At 48.5% G+C, this 23,336-nt stretch overlaps 1 protein-coding gene across 6 annotated transcripts in view; it reads left to right on the plus strand.

Annotated features, from left to right (window-relative positions):
• Window positions 1-5,806: 5,806 nt before the first annotated feature.
• LOC123767979 (succinate-semialdehyde dehydrogenase, mitochondrial) overlaps window positions 5,807-23,336 on the plus strand; it is a 29,186-nt gene continuing 11,656 nt past the window's right edge. Inside the window, exons 1-5 of one of the 6 annotated variants that reach the window (XM_069306531.1) lie at window positions 5,837-5,904; window positions 5,988-6,007; window positions 9,186-9,348; window positions 14,867-14,997; window positions 15,327-15,497. In XM_069306531.1, coding sequence (XP_069162632.1) covers window positions 9,195-9,348; window positions 14,867-14,997; window positions 15,327-15,497 — 456 coding nt within the window. In that variant the 5' untranslated portion in view covers window positions 5,837-5,904; window positions 5,988-6,007; window positions 9,186-9,194. Of the gene's footprint in view, window positions 5,965-5,987; window positions 6,008-6,330; window positions 6,353-6,401; window positions 6,458-9,185; window positions 9,349-14,866; window positions 14,998-15,326; window positions 15,498-23,336 lie in introns of those variants that run through there. The other 5 variants (XM_069306530.1, XM_069306532.1, XM_069306535.1 and 2 more) reach the window with 5 other exon arrangements.

Consider the following 23,336-nt stretch of genomic DNA (forward strand, 5'->3'; position numbering starts at 1 on the left):
GCCCGGGCAACGCCTTACCTCATTCATCTCCAAAGATTGACAGGAATATTAACAATGCATTTGGAGCGAGTATATTATTGGATAATCTACTCGCTACAGAACTCCCCCTCCCAGGGGATGAAAGGAAAAATACTTGATCAAGGAACTTAGCTGGTCAGTGAATTGTACGCCCTGCTCGCGTTACATAACCATCAAAGTTAACTTCCTCCTCTTCGCTGATGTCATCTAACTGGGGTCGTAGGGTAGGAGGTCGCACAGGATCGTCCGTCGTCGTAGGATCAGGTTGTGGTGCGGCTGGTAACTGGGGTCGAAAAGTGAACTGCGTAGTCGGCGGATGTGTCTCTGGATTTAGCAGTGTCGCAGACGTTGAGACGAAGCCTGGAGCAGAGCAGAGAGCTGAGTGAGGCCGGAGTCGTGGAGCTCTATGTGGGAGAGCGTGGCGGCTCGATTGAGATTTGTGAGTGTCTAAACTCGGGGAGCGAGAGCGTGGCGGCTCGATGCGGTCGTAGTCTGCTGTCTGCTCTGTGTCGAAGCTGTAACGTCTTGGGTTGATTAGGACTGTACACGCCGAGTACTACATTGTTGACTGGAAATTGTAGTCTGGTACCAAAAGATGTAGGCAGTGTGTGGACAAGCTCGGTGTAGCAGGAGAGAAGAATGTGCATAATTGTTGCGTCCTTGGGTCGCTGGTGGAGCATTTAGATCCGGGGCGGATGGGCTCGGGCACCAGTACATTAGGAGGTAATGTAGGCACGTAGTTAGGACAACGAGGTAATCACTGCTAGAGCTGAATTGTCCTGGAGGCGACGAAGAGTCGGAAACGCAAGCTGTAAGTCCTGTACTGCGCAAAGTGCTTGAGTCGGCAGAGTATCAGAATGCAGTGAACGTGTAGATGAATCTGACGAAAGAGCAGCTTTCGTGGGCGCCCCTGTAGAACAAGCAGTGCCCTGGCAGCGACGGAGAGTCGGCAGGGCAGGCTGTAGATCCCACATTATGTAGTTACTGATGAAGCTGCCAGATGAGTGAGTAGTGATCGTGGAGCAGCAAGCCGTAGTAGATGAAAATGCAGAGATGATCGCGATGAAAATCATAGCTGTCGCAAGGGTGTTGGCAACGTTCCACGACAGGTGGCTGCGGTCCACAGCAAGCAGCAGCAGTGGAGGACCAGTGAGAGTCCATGTTGTAGTCCATCGTGGCTGGGTATCGTCGAAACTCTCTGGGGTCACCAATGTAACGGTTCTATTGTTACGTAAAGTATGGTGACAAATAAACACAGACACTAAGATACTATATATATATTTGGTCGAATATACAGAAGTACACAGGTGATACGTTGGTGTGAGTTGAGCGCACTGAGCGTTGGTACAGTATCTCGCAAGTGTCTGCTCTAGACCACACTTGAAAGTAGACTCTGGTTAATGTTTGCTATCCTGCTGCTTATATGCCCAGGCAACTCCTCACCGTATTGCCCGGGCAACGCCTTACCTCATTCATCTCCAAAGATTGACAGGAATATTAACAATGCATTTGGAGCGAGTATATTATTGGATAATCTACTCGCTACATATATGTCCCAACTGGTAATGTTGTGATTATTTGGAGAGCTTGATATAAGGCATATAATTCAGCTGTGAACACAGATAGTTGGTTTGGTAACCGCCATCCCTGCTGGAGATGGTATTCCGGTATCCATACAGCACTAGTGACCGAGGGTACGTTGTTCATGATGATGCGAGATCCATCTGTTACTAGGTTCATGAGGATAACATTTCAGGATTATACATTGGTTCACTGAAGCACAATATGAGGACCATTACAAGGAAACATTTCAAGGAATAATACAGTATAATATGCACTCAATACAATAACCATGATATCAGATGATATCTAAGATTACAATGGTAAAGTAATATGACTTAGATACAAATATTGGGGGATTGGGTAACACTAGATATGTAACGGTTCTATTGTTACGTAAAGTATGGTGACAAATAAACACAGACACTAAGATACTATATATATATATTTGGTCGAATATACAGAAGTACACAGGTGATACTTTGGTGTGAGTTGAGCGCACTGGGCGTCGGTACAGTATTTCGCAAGTGTCTGCTCTAGACCACACTTGAAAGTAGACTAGTTAATGTTTGATTGATTGATTGATGAAGATTAAGCCACCCAAAAGGTGGCACGGGCATGAATAGCCCGTAAGTGGTGGCCCTTTTAAGCCATTACCAGTATCAAGAGCTGATACTGGAGATCTGTGGAGGTGCGAATGCACCCTGCATGACGGGAGATGTCTCCCTTGTGAATGTGTTAAGATGAAGATGAAGCCACCCAAAAGGTGGCACAGGCATGAATAGCTCGTAAGTGGTGGCCCTTTTGAGCCATCACCAGTATCAATAGATGATACTGGAGATCTGTGGAGGTGCGACTGCACCCTGCGTGACGGGAGATGTCTCCCGGACCAAATGGTGACCAGATGGTGTGAGTTAATGTTTGCTATTCTGCTGCTTATATGCTCGGGCAACACCTCACCGTGTTGCCCGGGCAACGCCTCACCGTGTTGCCCGGGCAACGCCTCACCTCATTCATCTCCAAAGGTTGACAGGAATATTAACAATGCATTTGGAGCGAGTATATTATTGGGATAATCTACTCGCTACAGATACATTGTGAAGTATGTAATCAGTGCTATCTATGTACTCTCATAAACCCAATGTACCTTCTTGTATATAAATAAATAAATGATAAGATTTCTTAGGTTATCTGAGAATACAGTTATATTAGTATTGAGAAATTTATAGATAGCTCCAATAGTCTAGAGGATTTAAAGGATTTAATAAAGAACTGAACAAAGGTATATATTCACCTTTGTTTAGTAAGTTTGTAAAAATGTGTTTAGTATGTTTTTAAAATAAATAAAATTACTCAGTAGAATGTAAAAATATCACTGTAATGTAACCCACCCATTGTACCTATCTTGTGAATACAATATTATATTTATATAATATTTAAAAATATTTATAAAATATTATAATGTATAATACTGTATTTAGGTAAGTATTATATACTTTATAATTATATAAATATTATATAATTATAATTATATATTATATACAAATACAAATACAAATACAAATATTTATTCAGGTAAAGTACATACATACAAGGTAAGATACAAAAGTTGATGGATTTATAGATAGGGCTAGTACATACAGTGCCTAAAGCCACTATTACGCAAAGCGTTTCGGGCAGGAAAAAAAGACTAAAACTTAATACTAATTGAGATTAAAGTATAAATTGTGTTGAGAAAAAGTAAGAAAAAAAATGAAAAAGGGGGGGGGGGGAACATGGCAGAAAAACAGCAAAAATACAATTTGGTCAACAAACAGTATTGTATAAAATCGTAGACATGGGTTGACATTTAGGGTGACTAGGTAGGTTACATGGAGTTAATTAGGTAGCACTTAGTTTTAATCTTAAACTGGTTGAGAGAGGTACAGTCTTAACATGGTTGGGAAGGTCATTCCACATTCTGGGTCCCTTGATTTGTAGAGCATTTCTAGGTTTGATTAAGTCGTACTCTTGGAATATCAAATAGGTATTTGTTTCTGGTGTGGTGCTCATGGGTTCTGTTACAACCTTCTAGGAAGCTTTTAAGGTTCGGATTGGCATTACAGTTCTGCGTTTTATATATATATATATATATATATATATATATATATATATATATATATATATATATATATATATATATATATATATATATATATATATATATATATATATATATATATATATATATATATATATATATAATACACAAGAGAGGAAGTGCAAAGACTTAATATCTAACATCTTCAGAGATTTGAGTAGGGGTACCGAGTGATGTCTGGGGCCAGAGTTGGATATTGTCCTAATAGCAGCTTTGTGTTGAGTAATCAAGAGGACGTAAATGATTTTGGGTATACTTAAATTATATATAAATTAATATTATATTATTATTATTATTATTATATTGTATATTATATTATCATATTGTATTTTTATATGTTTCAATGAGATCCGCCCTGTCATGCCTGGTTTGGTGTTGTTAGCTCTGTGACCTTCAACCGTTCCTGATACGAGAGATGCTTCAAACTTACACTATATCTTGCGCTGCCAACTTCCCCATTATTAGTACTTGAGACATGTATATATATATCTTTACCAGTGTAATCACCTCTGTCAACTTATGTGTACTTATCTGATGATATAAAGACCCTGCTACAATATACCCTTTCATCTTATCTGATATATGTTAGATTAAGGACCTGCCCGAAACTCTATGCGTGTTAGTGACTTTGCATGAATGTCAGGTTACCAAGCTTATGTAATCTCACCAACCCATTGTACCTTCTTGCAAATAAGTTATTATTATTTCTGATCATGGAGGGAAAAAGACACCAACAGCATGGGGGCCTAATTATTTATTAGTAGTACAATAAATATTTTCTTAAAGCCTTTAACACCTTAAATGCTTCCTAGAAGGTTGTAACAGAACCCATGAGCACCACACCAGAAACAAATACCTATTTGATATTCCAAGAGTACGACTTAATCAAACTAGAAATGCTCTACAAATCAAGGGACCCAGAATGTGGAATGACCTTCCCAACCATGTTAAGACTGTACCTCTCTCAACCAGTTTAAGATTAAAACTAAGTGCTACCTAATTAACTCCATGTAACCTACCTTACCCCCCTATAATGTCAACCCATGTCTGTTATTTTAAACAATGTTGTTTGTTGGCCTAATTGTGTATTTGCTGTTTTTCTGCCATGTTCCCCCTTTTTTATTTTTATATTTTCTCAACACATTTTATACTTTAATCTCGATTAGCATTAAGTTTTAGTCATTAGTGTTTTTCCTGCCCGAAACGCTTTGAGTAATAGTGGCTTTAGGCACTTGTATGTACTAGCTCTATCTATAAATCTATCAACTTTTGTATCACACCTGTTATGTATGTACTTTATCCTGAATAAACATTTGAATTTTTGAAAACTAAGTGATTGTAACCTATCCACCGCTGCCCACTGGATTGGGGGGGGGGGGTGGTTGGAACCTATCCACCGCTGCCCACTGGATGGGGGGGGGGGGTGTAACCAATCCACCGCTGCCCACTGGATGGGGGGGGTGTAACCTATCCACCGCTGCCCACTGGATGGGGGGGGGGGTGTAACCTATCCACCGCTGCCCACTGGATGGGGGGGGTGTAACCTATCCACCGCTGCCCACTGGATGGGGGGGGGGGTGTAACCTATCCACCGCTGCCCACTGGATGGGGGGGGGGGGTGTAACCTATCCACCGCTGCCCACTGGATGGGGGGGGGTGTAACCTATCCACCGCTGCCCACTGGATGGGGGGGGGGTGTAACCTATCCACCGCTGCCCACTGGATGGGGGGGGGTGTAACCTATCCACCGCTGCCCACTGGATGGGGGGGGGGGTGTAACCTATCCACCGCTGCCCACTGGATGGGGGGCGGTGTGCAGGAGAAACGTCAATTGTGACACTAGCTCTCCACATATGTCAGTTGCTTAATTTAGAACCTGTACTTGAGGTCGATCTCGAACCCATTGTTGATGTGACGATGTGTATTGAATTTTGTAACTAGCTCATCAAGCTCATCAACTTGTTTAGCTCAATGAATTGTGGGGTTCAGTCCCTGAGCCCATTATGTGCCTCTGTAACCCTTACCACTACCGCCCACAACATGGGTATGGGGTGCATAATAAGTGAGGTAAACTATAAACAACCAATTCTGAACAAGTTATAGACGGAGGCGAGGAAGGTGGGACGGGTCAGTAGCCGCCCGACCCTCGCCCAGGACGGTACCTGGTTCACACGCTCCGCGCCACCTTGGTACCCACACTCACGGTTGGTACCCCCACACCCACGGTTGGTACCCCCACACTCACGGTTGGTACCCCCACACCCCACGGTTGGTACCCCCACACCCACGGTTGGTACCCCCACACCCCACGGTTGGTACCCCCACACCCCACGGTTGGTACCCCCACACCCCACGGTTGGTACCCCCACACCCACGGTTGGTACCCACACCCACGGTTGGTACCCCCACACCCCACGGTTGGTACCCCCACACCCCACGGTTGGTACCCCCACACCCCACGGTTGGTACCCCCACACCCCACGGTTGGTACCCCCACACCCCACGGTTGGTACCCCCACACCCCACGGTTGGTACCCCCACACCCCACGGTTGGTACCCCCACACCCACGGTTGGTACCCCCCACACCCACGGTTGGTACCCCCACACCCACGGTTGGTACCCCCACACCCACGGTTGGTACCCCCACACCCACGGTTGGTACCCCCACACCCACGGTTGGTACCCCCACACCCACGGTTGGTACCCCCACACCCACGGTTGGTACCCCCACACCCACGGTTGGTGGTGGTGATGACAGTAGGTGGAGGAGAGTGCAGGTGAGGATTTTACCTGAATTTACCCGAGGGTCAGTATATTAGTGGCCTAGGTGAGGACTGGAAGCCAGCGGCTTGTCAAAGGTTCCCCCATTTATCCTGATGATCTTTTTCAGTTGTATTTTAAAACCCATCAGAGTCTTGGCGTTTAGCGGTGCGGCGGGTAGGCGGTTCCGTGGGTTAATAACCCTGTGGGTGTAAGAGCATCTGGTGTTGTCAGTCCAACATTGTGGCTGTTGAGCTGGACCCGCTGCTCCTTGTTGGTGTTACATCTGACCTCTGAAGAGGTTAACCGGCTCAACAACCTCCAAATTGTTCAGTATATATGTTTACATTTTGTTTACTATGTTTATGTATGTATGGTGTATGTTTGTTTAGTATGTATGTAAAATAAATAAATAAAATTACTTATTTGAATGTAAAAATATCACTAATGTAATCTCACCAACCCATTGTACCTTCTTGTATATAAAATATTATATTATATTATTATATAATGTATTTTATGTTTGGATGAGATCCGCCGTGTCATGCCTGGCCTGCAGTGTGGTTAACTCTAGGTGTGGCCTTGAGCCGTGTATGATAGGAGAGATTACTGACACAATATGATAGTAGCAGGTGGAGGAGCAGGTTGGTGAGGAGTCTTCTCTAACTTTGTCTTGTACTCACCTAGTTGTGTTTGCGGGGGATGAGCTCTGGCTCTTTGGTCCCGCCTCTCAACTGTCGATCAACTAGTGTACAGGTTCCTGAGCCTATCGGGCTCTATCATATCTACACTTGAAACTGTGTATGGAGTCAGCCTCCACCACATCACTTCCTAATGCATTCCACCTGCTAACTACTCTGACACTGACATTCTGAATTCTGTGTTTAACTAGGTATGGACTCCAGGCTGGAGCTGCATATTCCAGGATTGGTCTGACATAAGTGGTATACAAGGTTCTGAAAGATTCCTTACAAAAGTTTCTAAAGGCAGTTCTTATGTTGGCCAACCTAGCATATGCCGCTGATGATATTCTTTTGATGTGGGCCTCTGGGGACAGGTTCGGTGTGATATCAACCCCCAGATCTTTCTCTCTATTTGACTCTTGCAGGATTTCACCTCCCAGATGGTACCTTGTGTTCAGCCTCCTGCTCCCGTCGCCTAATTTCATCACCTTACACTTTCCTGAGTTAAACGTTAGTAACCATTTTCTACACCGTTCCTCCAGTTTGTCCAGGTCATCCTGTAGTCTCTGTTTATCTTCATCCGTCTTGATTCTTCTCATAACCTTTGCATCATCAGCAAACATTGAGAGGAATGAGTCTATACCCTCCAGAAGGTCGTTTACATATATCAGAAACACGACGTGTTCATGTACAGAGGCCTGAGTTACTCGCTGTTTCCTGTTGCTTACATACTTCCTTATCCCCTGGAGCACCTTACCTTTAACTCCTGCCTGTTGTTCCAACTTTTGTAACGGCTTTTTATGAAGTACTGGCCCATGGATGGTGACTGTGGCCCATGGATGGTGACTGTGGACCATTATTGGTCACTGTGGCCCATGGGTGGTGACTGTGGCCCATGGATGGTGACTGTGGACCATTATTGGTCACTGTGGCCCATGGGTGGTGACTGTGGCCCATGGATGGTGACTGTGGACCATTATTGGTCACTGTGGCCCATGGATGGTGACTGTGGCCCATGGGTGGTGACTGTGGCCCATGGATGGTGACTGTGGACCATTATTGGTCACTGTGGCCCATGGATGGTGACTGTGGCCCATGGGTGGTGACTGTGGACCATTATTGGTCACTGTGGCCCATGGATGGTGACTGTGGCCCATGGATGGTGACTGTGGCCCATGGATGGTGACTGTGGACCATTATTGGTCACTGTGGCCCATGGATGGTGACTGTGGACCATGGATGGTGACTGTGGACCATTATTGGTCACTGAGGCCCATGGATGGTGACTGTGGCCCATGGATGGTGACTGTGGCCCATTATTGGTCACTGTGGCCCATTATTGGTCACTGTGGACCATTATTGGTCACTGGGTACCATGGATGGTGACTGTGGCCCATTATTGGTCACTGTGGACCATGGATGGTGACTGTGGACCATTATTGGTCACTGGGGACCATGGATGGTGACTGTGGACCATTATTGGTCACTGTGGCCCATGGGTGGTGACTGTGGCCCATTATTGGTCACTGTGGACCATGGATGGTGACTGTGGACCATTATTGGTCACTGTGGACCATGGATGGTGACTGTGGCCCATTATTGGTCACTGTGGACCATGGATGGTCACTGTGGACCATTATTGGTCACTGTAGACCATGGATGGTGACTGTGGACCATGGATGGTGACTGTGGACCATTATTGGTCACTGTGGACCATGGATGGTGACTGTGGACCATTATTGGTCACTGTGGGCCATGGATGGTGACTGTGGCCCATTATTGGTCACTGAGGCCCATGGATGGTGACTGTGGCCCATGGATGGTGACTGTGGACCATTATTGGTCACTGTGGACCATGGATGGTGACTGTGGACCATTATTGGTCACTGTGGCCCATGGATGGTGACTGTGGACCATTATTGGTCACTGTGGACCATGGATGGTGACTGGAGCATGGATGATGATTGAGGACCGTGGATGGTGACTGAGAGTCGCATAGTGCAGTAAACCTGTGTTATTACAGAGAGGAGCCATGACGTCGTCTGAGGTGATAGTGAGGGAGGCATACATCGGAGGGTCGTGGAGGGCGGGACGGGGCGGCACCTTCCCCGTCCACGACCCGGCCACGGGCCAGACAATAGCCAGCGTCGCCGACTGTACCGTCGACGACCTCCACGAAGCTATCGGTAAGACCTCGCACACCTTGTTCTGGCTGGAAAGGTCACACACACACACACATACATGTACCACTAGTAAACTCTCATACAGACGCCGCCGGTAAGGTCACACACACACACACACACACACACACAGACGCCGCCGGTAAGGTCACACACACACACACACACACACACAGACGCAGCTGGTAAGGTCACACACACACACAGACGCAGCTGGTAAGGTCACACACACACACAGACGCAGCTGGTAAGGTCACACACACACACAGACGCAGCTGGTAAGGTCACACACACACACAGACGCAGCTGGTAAGGTCACACACACAGACGCAGCTGGTAAGGTCACACACACAGACGCAGCTGGTAAGGTCACACACACAGACGCAGCTGGTAAGGTCACACACACAGACGCAGCTGGTAAGGTCACACACACAGACGCAGCTGGTAAGGTCACACACACAGACGCAGCTGGTAAGGTCACACACACACACACAGACGCAGCTGGTAAGGTCACACACACACACAGACGCAGCTGGTAAGGTCACACACACACACAGACGCAGCTGGTAAGGTCACACACACACACAGACGCAGCTGGTAAGGTCACACACACACAGACGCAGCTGGTAAGGTCACACACACACACAGACGCAGCTGGTAAGGTCACACACACACACAGACGCAGCTGGTAAGGTCACACACACACACAGACGCAGCTGGTAAGGTCACACACACACACAGACGCAGCTGGTAAGGTCACACACACACAGACGCCGCCGGTAAGGTCACACACACACAGACGCAGCTGGTAAGGTCACACACACACAGACGCAGCTGGTAAGGTCACACACACACAGACGCAGCTGGTAAGGTCACACACACACAGACGCAGCTGGTAAGGTCACACACACACAGACGCAGCTGGTAAGGTCACACACACACACAGACGCAGCTGGTAAGGTCACACACACACAGACGCAGCTGGTAAGGTCACACACACACACACACACAGACGCAGCTGGTAAGGTCACACACACACACACACAGACGCAGCTGGTAAGGTCACACACACACACACACAGACGCAGCTGGTAAGGTCACACACACACACACAGACGCAGCTGGTAAGGTCACACACACACACACACAGACGCAGCTGGTAAGGTCACACACACACACACAGACGCAGCTGGTAAGGTCACACACACACACACAGACGCAGCTGGTAAGGTCACACACACACACAGACGCAGCTGGTAAGGTCACACACACACACAGACGCAGCTGGTAAGGTCACACACACACACAGACGCAGCTGGTAAGGTCACACACACACACAGACGCAGCTGGTAAGGTCACACACACAGACGCAGCTGGTAAGGTCACACACACAGACGCAGCTGGTAAGGTCACACACACACACACAGACGCAGCTGGTAAGGTCACACACACACACACAGACGCAGCTGGTAAGGTCACACACACACACACACAGACGCAGCTGGTAAGGTCACACACACACACAGACGCAGCTGGTAAGGTCACACACACACACAGACGCAGCTGGTAAGGTCACACACACACACAGACGCAGCTGGTAAGGTCACACACACACACAGACGCAGCTGGTAAGGTCACACACACACAGACGCCGCCGGTAAGGTCACACACACACAGACGCAGCTGGTAAGGTCACACACACACAGACGCAGCTGGTAAGGTCACACACACACAGACGCAGCTGGTAAGGTCACACACACACAGACGCAGCTGGTAAGGTCACACACACACACAGACGCAGCTGGTAAGGTCACACACACACACAGACGCAGCTGGTAAGGTCACACACACACACAGACGCAGCTGGTAAGGTCACACACACACACACACACACACAGACGCAGCTGGTAAGGTCACACACACACACACACACACACACACACACACACACACACACACACACACACACAGACGCCGCCGGTAAGGTCACACAGACGCTGCCGGTAAGGTCACACAGAGATTAATGTCGCCGGTAAGGTCACACAGAGACTAATGTCGCCGGTAAGGTCACACAGAGACTAATGTCGCCGGTAAGGTCACACAGAGACTAATGTCGCCGGTAAGGTCACACAGAGACTAATGTCGCCGGTAAGGTCACACAGAGACTAATGTCGCCGGTAAGGTCACACAGAGACTAATGTCGCCGGTAAGGTCACACAGAGACTAATGTCGCCGGTAAGGTCACACAGAGACTAATGTCGCCGGTAAGGTCACACAGAGACTAATGTCGCCGGTAAGGTCACACAGAGACTAATGTCGCCGGTAAGGTCACACACAGACTAATGTCGCCGGTAAGGTCACACAGAGACTAATGTCGCCGGTAAGGTCACACAGAGACTAATGTCGCCGGTAAGGTCACACAGAGACTAATGTCGCCGGTAAGGTCACACAGAGACTAATGTCGCCGGTAAGGTCACACAGAGACTAATGTCGCCGGTAAGGTCACACAGAGACTAATGTCGCCGGTAAGGTCACACAGAGACTAATGTCGCCGGTAAGGTCACACAGAGACTAATGTCGCCGGTAAGGTCACACAGAGACTAATGTCGCCGGTAAGGTCACACAGAGACTAATGTCGCCGGTAAGGTCACACAGAGACTAATGTCGCCGGTAAGGTCACACAGAGACTAATGTCGCCGGTAAGGTCACACAGAGACTAATGTCGCCGGTAAGGTCACACAGAGACTAATGTCGCCGGTAAGGTCACACAGAGACTAATGTCGCCGGTAAGGTCACACAGAGACTAATGTCGCCGGTAAGGTCACACAGAGACTAATGTCGCCGGTAAGGTCACACAGAGACTAATGTCGCCGGTAAGGTCACACAGAGACTAATGTCGCCGGTAAGGTCACACAGAGACTAATGTCGCCGGTAAGGTCACACAGAGACTAATGTCGCCGGTAAGGTCACACAGAGACTAATGTCGCCGGTAAGGTCACACAGAGACTAATGTCGCCGGTAAGGTCACACAGAGACTAATGTCGCCGGTAAGGTCACACAGAGACTAATGTCGCCGGTAAGGTCACACAGAGACTAATGTCGCCGGTAAGGTCACACAGAGACTAATGTCGCCGGTAAGGTCACACAGAGACTAATGTCGCCGGTAAGGTCACACAGACTATAATACCGCCGGTAAGGTCACACAGACTATAATACCGCCGGTAAGGTCACACAGAGACTATAATACCGCCGGTAAGGTCACACAGAGACTATAATACCGCCGGTAAGGTCACACAGAGACTATAATACCGCCGGTAAGGTCACACAGAGACTATAATACCGCCGGTAAGGTCACACAGAGACTATAATACCGCCGGTAAGGTCACACAGAGACTATAATACCGCCGGTAAGGTCACACAGAGACTATAATACCGCCGGTAAGGTCACACAGAGACTATAATACCGCCGGTAAGGTCACACAGAGACTATAATACCGCCGGTAAGGTCACACAGAGACTATAATACCGCCGGTAAGGTCACACAGAGACTATAATACCGCCGGTAAGGTCACACAGAGACTATAATATCCGCCGGTAAGGTCACACAGAGACTATAATACCGCCGGTAAGGTCACACAGAGACTATAATACCGCCGGTAAGGTCACACAGACACTATAATACCGCCGGTAAGGTCACACAGACACTATAATACCGCCGGTAAGGTCACACAGACACTATAATACCGCCGGTAAGGTCATACAGACACACAAATACTGCCGGTAAGGTCATACAGACACACAAATACCGCCGGTAAGGTCACACAGACACTATAATACCGCCGATAAGGTCACACAGACACTATAATATCGCCGGTAAGGTCACACAGACACTATAATACCGCCGGTAAGGTCACACAGACACTATAATACTGCCAGTAAGGTCACACAGACACTATAATACCGCCGGTAAGGTCACACAGACACTATAATACCGCCGGTAAGGTCACACAGACACTATAATATCGCCGGTAAGGTCACACAGACACTATAATATCGCCGGTAAGGTCACACAGACACTATAATATCGCCGGTAAGGTCACACAGACACTATAATATCGCCGGTAAGGTCACACAGACACTATAATATCGCCGGTAAGGTCACACAGACACTATAATATCGCCAGTAAGGTCACACAGACACTATAATATCGCCAGTAAGGTCACACAGACACTATAATACCGCCGGTAAGGTCACACAGACACTATAATATCGCCGGTAAGGTCACACAGACACTATAATATCGCCGGTAAGGTCACACAGACACTATAATACCGCCGGTAAGGTCACACAGACACTATAATACCGCCGGTAAGGTCACACAGACACTATAATACCGCCGGTAAGGTCACAGACACTATAATACCGCCGGTAAGGTCACACAGACACTATAATACCGCCGGTAAGGTCACACAGACACTATAATACCGCCGGTAAGGTCACACAGACACTATAATACCGCCAGTAAGGAAATATGAGAACATAAACTTGGAGACTGACCTCGATAACATGGCTCGCATCAACCTTAATGAACACTCACTTCACAAAACTCTAAGGCTGTTTAACACTGACTGTCCCTTACTGACTATACAAGTCACAACCAAAGGACTAACAACCGACGACTCACAAAAGGGATACTCAAATGACTCGATTAAAACCATGACTATGAGAAGAAACACAGGACATGCAGGGGTCACAGGATAGAATTCCAGCTGAATAAATGTGGTTCTCCTCCTATACACAGAAATCACAATAGCGTGATGCATCAAATGAACAAATCCACAAGGGTCGTGACGAGGATTCGAACCTACGTCCGAGAGCATCCCAGACGCTGCCTTAATCGACTGAGCTACGACATTGTCAAAATCTTTGTAACCAGAAATTCTACTGAATTTACTTGGATCTTGCAGCCTCTCCGAGACACAAACCAGGATTTTTCACAATTCCTGGAATTATGTAAAATTCTGGTATGTGTCTCGGAGAGGCTGCAGGATCCACGTAGAATTTCTGGTTGCAATTCTTTTGACCATGTCGTAGCTCAGTCGATTAAGGTAGTGTCTGGGATGCTCTCGGACGTAGGTTCGAATCCTCGTCACGGCCCTTGTGGACTTCTTGTCCTCCCTGATTTCTAAGAAAAAAACTACTATGAAAATAAATGTAATCAAATGAAGGGTAACATGATAAAACATGAACACCATTTCCCAGACAAAGATCATATTCAGATTCAGATTCAGATGTTTATTCAGGTAAGGTATATACATACAAGTGATGTTACATTAATGGATTGATATATAGATAGAGCTAGTACATACAATGCATATATTACATACAGTATATTCACTGTAAATATTAACCACTTACGTGCTAGTCATGCCCGTGCCACCTCTGGGTGGCTTAAGGTTCATCAATCAATCAGTGGCGACAATGGGAGAGTTTAGTGATGGTGTGTGTGTGTGTGTGTGACAGAGGCGGCGAGCAAGGCGTACAGCAGGTGGCGCCTGACCACGGTGAAGGAGCGGGCGACGCTGCTCCTCAAGGTCCGGGATGGTCTGCTGGCCAGCAAGGACGCCATCGCCACCACTCTCACCAGGGAGAATGTGCGTTGTCCTCACTTATTGTTATACTTTCTCTAGGTAACTTAATACAACATTTATCACATTGTGTTGTAGGTAATGTACTAGACCATTTATCTTGGACATCTACTGTGCCAGTTATGACTAGGCTTGGAGCCTCACCATAAATATATAATGTGTATACAATTGTATACTTCATTAATTATTGTTTATTTGTTTACTCTGCTTTAGGAATGGATATACCAATATTACATTAATTTTATCCTTTCCTTTTCTTGGAGTTACTTGAGAGACCTTCAGTTAATGTCTACCGTTGCCGTAATGACCAGATGTTGTCCGTGTTCCCGCCACAGGGTAAGCCCAGGGCTGAGGCGGCCGGCGAGGTGGGCTTCTCCGCCTCCTTCTTCGAGTGGTTCGCGGAGGAGGCGCGGCGCCAGTACGGGGAGACCATCCCCAGCAGCGTCCCCTCCAAGCGCATGGTTACCATCCGTCAGCCAGTGGGGGTGGCCGCCCTCATCACACCGGTACGTTCTCTAGACCGGTGGTGGGTTCTCTAGACCGGTGGTGGGTTCTCTAGACCGGTGGTGGGTTCTCTAGACCGGTGGTGGGTTCTCTAGACCGGTGGTGGGTTCTCTAGACCGGTGGTGGGTTCTCTAGACCGGTGGTGGGTTCTCTAGACCGGTGGTGGGTTCCCTACACCGGTGGTGGGTTCCCTACACCGGTGGTGGGTTCCCTACACCGGTGGTGGGTTCCCTACACCGGTGGTGGGTTCCCTACACCGGTGGTGGGTTCCCTACACCGGTGGTGGGTTCCCTACACCGGTGGTGGGTTCCCTACACCGGTGGTGGGTTCCCTACACCGGTGGTGGGTTCCCTACACCGGTGGTGGGTTCCCTACACCGGTGGTGGGTTCCCTACACCGGTGGTGGGTTCTCTACACCGGTGGTGGGTTCTCTACACCGGTGGTGGGTTCTCTACTCATTTATGTTTACACTTATTTCAGTTTATCATTGAGTTTTGATCATGCACCAGTGTTCTTCAGTCTACAGCACTGGGCGGGTCAAGCACTGGGCGGGTCAAGCACTGGGCGGGTCAAGCACTGGGCGGGTCAAGCACTTGTAATAACCTTATCTACTCTGCCCTTACCTTGCACTCAATACCCCGGCCAGCTCAACACTGCTTGCAGATCAATGTGACCCTCACTGACCTACCCGAGGGTTTCAATACTGAAATATTGAACGAAGGGGAACCAACAGATGAACGGATTATTGATTTAAAATTAATGAATAAATGCTTACTGTATACACGACTGCCACCACCTCCCTGACCATCTGAACGTGTCTAAATTACTGAACTCCCAGGAAGGAAAGAACTCGATAATCGTGGAAACGCAAGGGCATATGAATCTTGGTAATAAATATTGGGAATAAATTTATACAATTTACAGATAACCATTTGACTCCCCCCTCCCCGATCAGCTCGTTGATGCCGTGAGGGGGGGCTTAGTGGGCGATTGCCGGAGGGTGATGCTCCTTGGGTCAGTCCTGTCCTTTTGTAACCTTGTGCTCCTGCTGCTGTCCTCTCAAATTGTGCTGAACAACTTTTCCTTTTCCTTCTGTTTCGTTTTTCTCGCCCCTCTTCTCCTATCTGCTTGTCGTTTCCTGCTGACCTTTTGCTTGTTTTGGTTATTCCTTTGGACTTCTGTTTTGACGCCCAGGTGCTTGGGGAGGCATACCCTTGCACCCGTAGAATTGTAGTACCCAACGTTGTAGAACTGTAGTACCCAACGTCGAGAGCGAGGGGGAACCTTTTATTGACAATCCTCCTTTCATCACTGAGCCTGATCTCGACGGACTGACGGTTCTTAAGGTGGCGTTTGTGGGGCGTATACTCACGACGCACCCCTAGGAGGCCCCGGCATGATCGACGATAGATTCTTGTTGGGTGTCCTGCCTCTAATTGTGGCTCCATGGTGGGTGTGGGGGCACATTCGTGGATGAATGTTTCTTTTTCGTACCTATGTTGTGTTCTGTTCCTCCTTTACCTTCTCAGGCTCGTGGGGTGGGCGACCAAGCCCCCGAGTCGGTCCGTGTTGGAAGACCGGGCTCTGTAGCCTCTGCTGCATTGGGCCCCGACCTTGCTCCTCCTCTGACTACTCCTCTTGGCTCCCCTCCCTCCTCTGTGGTTGGGTCGAGCACCAAGCCCCCAGTGATTGACGTCCCCTCGTCAACTCTAGTTGTAACTACTGCGCCTTTTAACCCCTCTCTCTCTCTCTCTCTCTCTCTCTCTCTCTCTCTCTCTCTCTCTCTCTCTCTGGGGGTTCTCAACGCCGCCCTCGACACGGCCGCACTCGCTCGATTCCTTCCCGTTCTGATGCCTATCAAGCCTTGTTTGGTCTCGCTTCGTGGGCCAAATACTTTGATCTCCTCCCTCTTGATTCTGCGCCTCCTGACGATTTCTCCCTCCATCGACATCTTGTTGATTCCGTGGATGCCTCTGTCACCCTCAACCCCACCCGTCTCGATATACGTGTCGTTGCTGCTCCTTCTCAGGATGTAGCTTCCCACTTGGCTGCCTTATCCTGCCTTGGCGAGACCCCTGTTCGGATCTCAAAGAACGCTCAGTTAAATGCCATTGTTGGCACTATTCTCCTCCCGTCCCATGTTGCGACCGGTGTTCGGAATCTGCAGGACTGCCACGATGATATTCGGCATATCCTCGATGCCCAGGGCCATTGTGTCCTCCAGGTGGACACGTTTACTCGTCCCCCTCGTGGTCGTCGTCGTCAACCCTTTCGTGTTGTGAAGATCACCTTCGATGGTACGACCCTTCTACCCTCGGTCATTCTTGCTGGTGCCAGGTGCTCTGTCCAGGAGTACATTCCTTCTCCTAGGTTCTGTAACAAGTGCTGGAAGTTTGGGCATGGTGCCCTTCGCTGCTTTGGGCCTGTCTCTCTCTGTCCTTTGTGAGGGGGGGCGAAGGTCACTCTTAGTCGGAGTGCACTTCTCCCCAGGTTTGCTGCCTCAACTGCAATGAGGCCCATATCGGGAACACTGGGAGCGTTTATCTTTTCCTGAGGCGAGGCGCCAAGTTCGCCGGCTCCCGCCTTATGCTAACGTCTCTTATGCTCGCGTGTTGCGCTCTTCCTCTCTTCGTCCTTCCCACCTTCCTCAGACTCGCAACCGTTTCCGGGCTTTGGACCCTGATACACCCACTGCCCCCTCCTCTGTTCCTCTGAGTTCTGTCCCAAATGGTCCCCCTCCTGGTCCTCTGTCTGGGGTTCCCCTTCTTTCTACCCGGTCTGTCCTGTCTCCTGTGTCTTCTTCCTGGTCTCCCTCCGATCCTCCTTCCCATCCTTCTCCTCCATCTATTGATTCTTCCCGCCGCCTGTTGGTGCGGGCTGGTGTCCATCGCTCTCCTAATGGCCGTCGTGTGTGCTCTCGTTCAGCTTCTCCTGTTGAGACGCTGGAATCCGTTACCTGGTACGTAGTTGCTGGGATACTGGTCTCTAAGTCAGGAGCGTAAGCCTGGCTCCTCTCCTTCCTCCTCCCCGGCGGGTAAGGTTTCACTTTCTTCCCTGGCCCCTATTACTGACTCGATTGCTCCTTCCCCTCCCGTTTCAGTGGTTGCACCCCCTGTTCCTGCTATGGAGGTTTCTTTGACCCCCGATTCCCTCTCGGTTGCTGCCCTTGCTGAGGTGCGCTCCCCTCTTTCTACTTGTCCTGCTGCTGTCCTTGACTGCTCCTCTTCGTTGTCTCCTCCTCTTCCTCCTCTGGACCCCACTCGCCCACCTCTGATCTGTTCTCTCGCTTCTTTCCCTCCGTCTTTGCTCAGTTTACCCATGGCCCCCTAACCCTGACTTTGCTGATCCCGACCATGATCTTCTTTAACGTGCTGTGTTGCTCTTTCTCCTTTGTTTCTTCCTTGTTCTCTGTTGTTGTCCTTTCTCTTCTCGTCGATATCTATTCTTCAATGGAACGTTCGAGGTTATTACGCCAATTTCCTCAAACTCCAACGTCTGATTTGGCGGTTTTTGCCCCTTTGTGTCTGTCTTCAGGAGCCAATGCTTGGTGCTCGTCCTGGTCGCTTTCGTGGCTATTCCTTTCTCTCTCCCCCCAGCTGTTGTTGGGGCTCCTATTTCTTCTGCTCTCTTGATTCGCTCTGATGTTCCCTTTGTCCCCTTACTTTTTCCTTCGTCTCTCCATTGTTCTGCTGCTCGTATCTTTGTGGGGAAATGGTACACGGTTTGTTCCATGTATCTCCCCCCGAGATACATGGAACACGTTCTCTTCCTGATCTGAAACGCCTACTGGACTCCTTGCCGGAGCCTGTGCTCCTGCTGGGTGATTTCAATTGTCGTCATTCCCTTTGGGGTGATGTTCTGACGAACACCCGAGGTCGCTTTCTTGAGCCATTTATCCTCTCTTCTTCCCTGTCTCTTCTGAATTCTGGTGAGCCCACTCATTTGGACTCTCGGACTCGCACCCTTTCCTGTCTCGATCTTTCTCTTTGCTCGTCTTCTCTTTACTTAGATTTCACATGGCAGGTTCTTGATGACCTCCATGGCAGTGACCATTTCCCCATCCTTGTTACCTTTTTCTCTTTTCGCCCTCCCCTTTCCTTCCCTAGGTGGCAGTTTGCTAAAGCAGACTGGAACCTATTTACCCTCAGTGCTGCTCTCTCTGACCTCTCCCTCGTTCTCTCCTCCTTTTTCATGACACTGTTTTCGATGCTGCCCTCCGCTCTATTCCTTGCTCTTCCTCTCCGGGTCCACGGAAGTGCGTTCCCTGGTGGAATGCAGACTGTGCTCGGGCTGTCCGCTATAAGCGTGCAGCCTGGAAGAGACAACGCCATCGGCAGAAGGCCGATACTTTTCTTTCGGAAAGCAAATGCAGTGGCCTGTAGAGCTATCCTTACGGCTAAACGTGAATGTTGGGCATCTTATGTCTCCACCATTATGTCAGAAACTCCTCTGCCACAGATCTGGAAGTGTATCCGCAAGATAGCGGGTAAGTTCATTTCCGATGTTTCACCGGTCCTTCACCTCCGTGGTACTCTTGTGGCGGACCCGTTGCAGGTCGCTACCGAATTAGGTTCCCACTTTTCTTCTGTTAGCTCTGGTCTTCATCTTCCCCAATCTTTCCTTCTTCGTAAACCTGTCCTTGAATCACGTCCTTTAGATTTCTACACTCATCTTCGACTTCCCTATAACGATCCTTTCTCTCTCTCTGAACTTCGTTCTGCCCTGGCCCTCTGCGGTTCTACGGCAGTGGGCTCCGATGGCATTCATTATGAGATGCTTTGCCATCTCCCTCCATGCACGTCTCGGTATTTACTGAGTCTGTATAATCGGACCTGGGAGTCGTCGTCATTCCCTGAGGACTGGCTCGATGCCGTTGTCCTCCCTGTTCACAAACCAGGGTCTCGGGGAACATCCCCTAAGGACTTTCGCCCTATTGCCCTCACAAGTTGTGTCTGCAAACTCTTTGAACGTATGTTTAACGTTCGTCTGATGTGGTTCCTGGAACACCATCACCTCCTCTCCCCTTCTCAATTTGGTTTCTGCAAGTGCCACAGCACAACAGATGTTCTGGTGAACTTGGTCTGTATTCGTACTGCTTTTGCTGCAAAGACCTCCGTTGTTGCCGCCCTTTTTGGCCTGGAAAAGGCTTATGACACCACTTGGCGTTATCATATTCTATCCCAGCTTCATTCTTTTGGCCTTCATGGTCATCTCCCTCTCTTTCTCCGCAGCTTCCTCTATTTCGGGTGAGGCTTGGTACCGCTCTCTCTGCCTCTTTTCAGCAATATGAAGGTGTGCCCAAAGGTAATGTTCTGAGCACTACTCTTTTTCTGGTTGCCCTCAATGGTCTTCTTTCCTCTCTTCCTTCAGGCGTCTTCTCCGCTCTCTATGTCGATGATCTTACCCTTTGCTGTCATGGTGATGATTCGCCTCTCCTTCAATGCCGGCTTCAGCTTGCGATTGATGCCGTGTCGTCTTGAGCCACCGATCATGGCTTCAAGTTCTCTTCTACTAAGACTTGTGCCATGACTTACTCGGAAACGGGTCATTCTTTGTCCCTCTTTGTCACTTTATGGTCATCCTCATGAGTACAAAGATTCCGTGAAGCTTTTGGGGTTATTCTTTGACACTCATTTGTCTTGGTTTCCCCATATCTCTTACCTCCGTGTTGAGTGCTCTAAGGTCCTTGCCCTCCTTCGGGTATTGTCCCATGCTTCTTTGGGGGCAGTTAGGCGCAGTCTCCTTGCTTTACATTCCTCTCTCGTCTTGTCTAAGCTCATTTATGGTTGCCCTGCTTTCTCGTCTGCTTCTCCTTCTACTCTTTGCCGTCTTGATGCTTTGCACCATACTGGATTGCGCCTCAGTTCTGGTGCCTTTCGTTCGACTCCCGTCCTCAGCTTGTATGTATACACTGGCTTCCTGTCTCTCCAGGACCGCCGTGATCGCTACTGTCTTCGCTATCTTTCACGATCCTTGCAACATCCTTCCTTTCGCCTGTCATGCTTTAACTTTTACCCCTCCTGCGGTTCCTGTTCCTCTTCACCACCTCACTCTTTCTGTCCGGTTATCTCGCTTACAGGATTCTCTTTCCGTTCGTATTTCTAATATATCTCCCCGTGTTGTTCCTTCTTTGCCCCCATGGAGAGTCCCCCTTCCGCAGTTTTTTTTACATCCTTGACCCACATCACTAAAGCTTTTACCCTCCTACGGTTCTAAAACGCCTTTTCCTTGAGCACTTTTCTTCTCACTTGCACTCCGTTTCCGTCTTCACTGATGGGTCTAAGTCTGCGGACGGTGTTGGCTACTCTGTTGTTTTTTCCTGATCACACTTATATGTGTCGCTTACCTCCGGAGACTAGCATCTTCACAGCAGAGCTTTATCCTATTCTCTATGCTCTTCATCTCCTGCTTTCTCGTTGTCAATCTTCCTTTGTAGTTATTGTTGACTCTCGTAGTGCCCTCATGGCTCTCGGGTCTTTTAATCCGGTTCATCCTGTGGTTGTCGAGATCCAGCATTGGCTGTTTCTTGTTAACAGTAAATTTAAGTCGGTTGAGTTTTGTTGCGTTCCCAGCCATATTGGTGTCTCTTTAAATGAGCGTGCGGATGCTGCCGCCAGGGAACCTGTCCGCTCTTGTCCCATCTCTCGTAAAGGCATTCATTTCGAATTTTACCCAGTTATCCATTCCTCCATCCTTACCCGTTAGCAGGCTTGTTGGTTGTCTGTTACTGGTAACAAACTACGTTCTCTTAAAGGTTGTGTGTCCTCGTGGCCGTCCTCCTGCCACTGTAACCGGCGATGGGGAAATGGCTCTGGCGAGGTTGAGTATTGGCCATACTCGCTTAACCCATGGTCACTTGATGGAGCGCCGACCTGCTCCTTATTGTCCTAATTGCATTGTCCCTCTTACGGTCATGCATATCCTTGTTGAGTGTCCTGACTTCCGGGACGAGCGTGTGTCTTGTTTTCCGACCGTCCCCCGCGGTCGCTTGTCTCTCGATAGTATTCTCGGTGACTCGGATACTTTTGATATCGTTCGCCTTGTGCATTTCTGTTCTCGTATTGGCATCCTTGGTGATATTTAGCGCCCTCTGATTATCCCGCACATTTGATGGTGCTACATAACCTTTCCGGTTTGGTGCCTTCCTTTTCATAATTACTTACTAACAATTTGACTCCCAACTATAGTCCCACGTTGGGCGCCGGATGTCTGAGATTATTTTAAGCTTGAACCTACTGTAAGCAGTTAGGCTGTCAACACAGTAGACTGCCTTGAGCAAAAGCTACAAGGTCTCCAGAGCCAACTGGGGTCCTGGGCCATCCTTCCAGGCGCCTCCACCACCCCCAGCCACAACTGCCACCCACAGCCACCACCAATGGCCACCACCCCCAGCCACTGCTGCCACCTCCTCCAGCTGTCCCTAAAAGATTAACTAATTTATATTCTGTCCAAAATTGCTAATCTGTCAACCGGATAAGAACACTTTCTTATGGCTAGCGAAGTCTGTGTCAATTACATGTGACTGTTGTGCCACAACATTATGGTTCGCTGGAAGTTTTGATAAAACTCGTGCAAACATGTTCACTGGGATAAGGTTGAGTTAATAATGGCATCTCCTCGCCTTCTCCGGGCTAGGGATGTGTCCACTAGCACGGTTCTAAATCTGTCTTTATCGACTTGCGGAAGTAGACTGGTTTTATTTACGTTTTAATTATATCCAGTCATGGGTAACACTTTTTTACTGTTCCTAGTGCCCAGACTAGCTGTTTAAAGATTATTGGATATAAATTTTATAGGTAAATAGAAATTAGGTGACATAGCAAGATTTCCATCCTTATTTC

This window comes from Procambarus clarkii, chromosome 58 (genome assembly GCF_040958095.1).
Source record: "Procambarus clarkii isolate CNS0578487 chromosome 58, FALCON_Pclarkii_2.0, whole genome shotgun sequence".
NCBI lineage: Eukaryota > Metazoa > Arthropoda > Malacostraca > Decapoda > Cambaridae > Procambarus > Procambarus clarkii.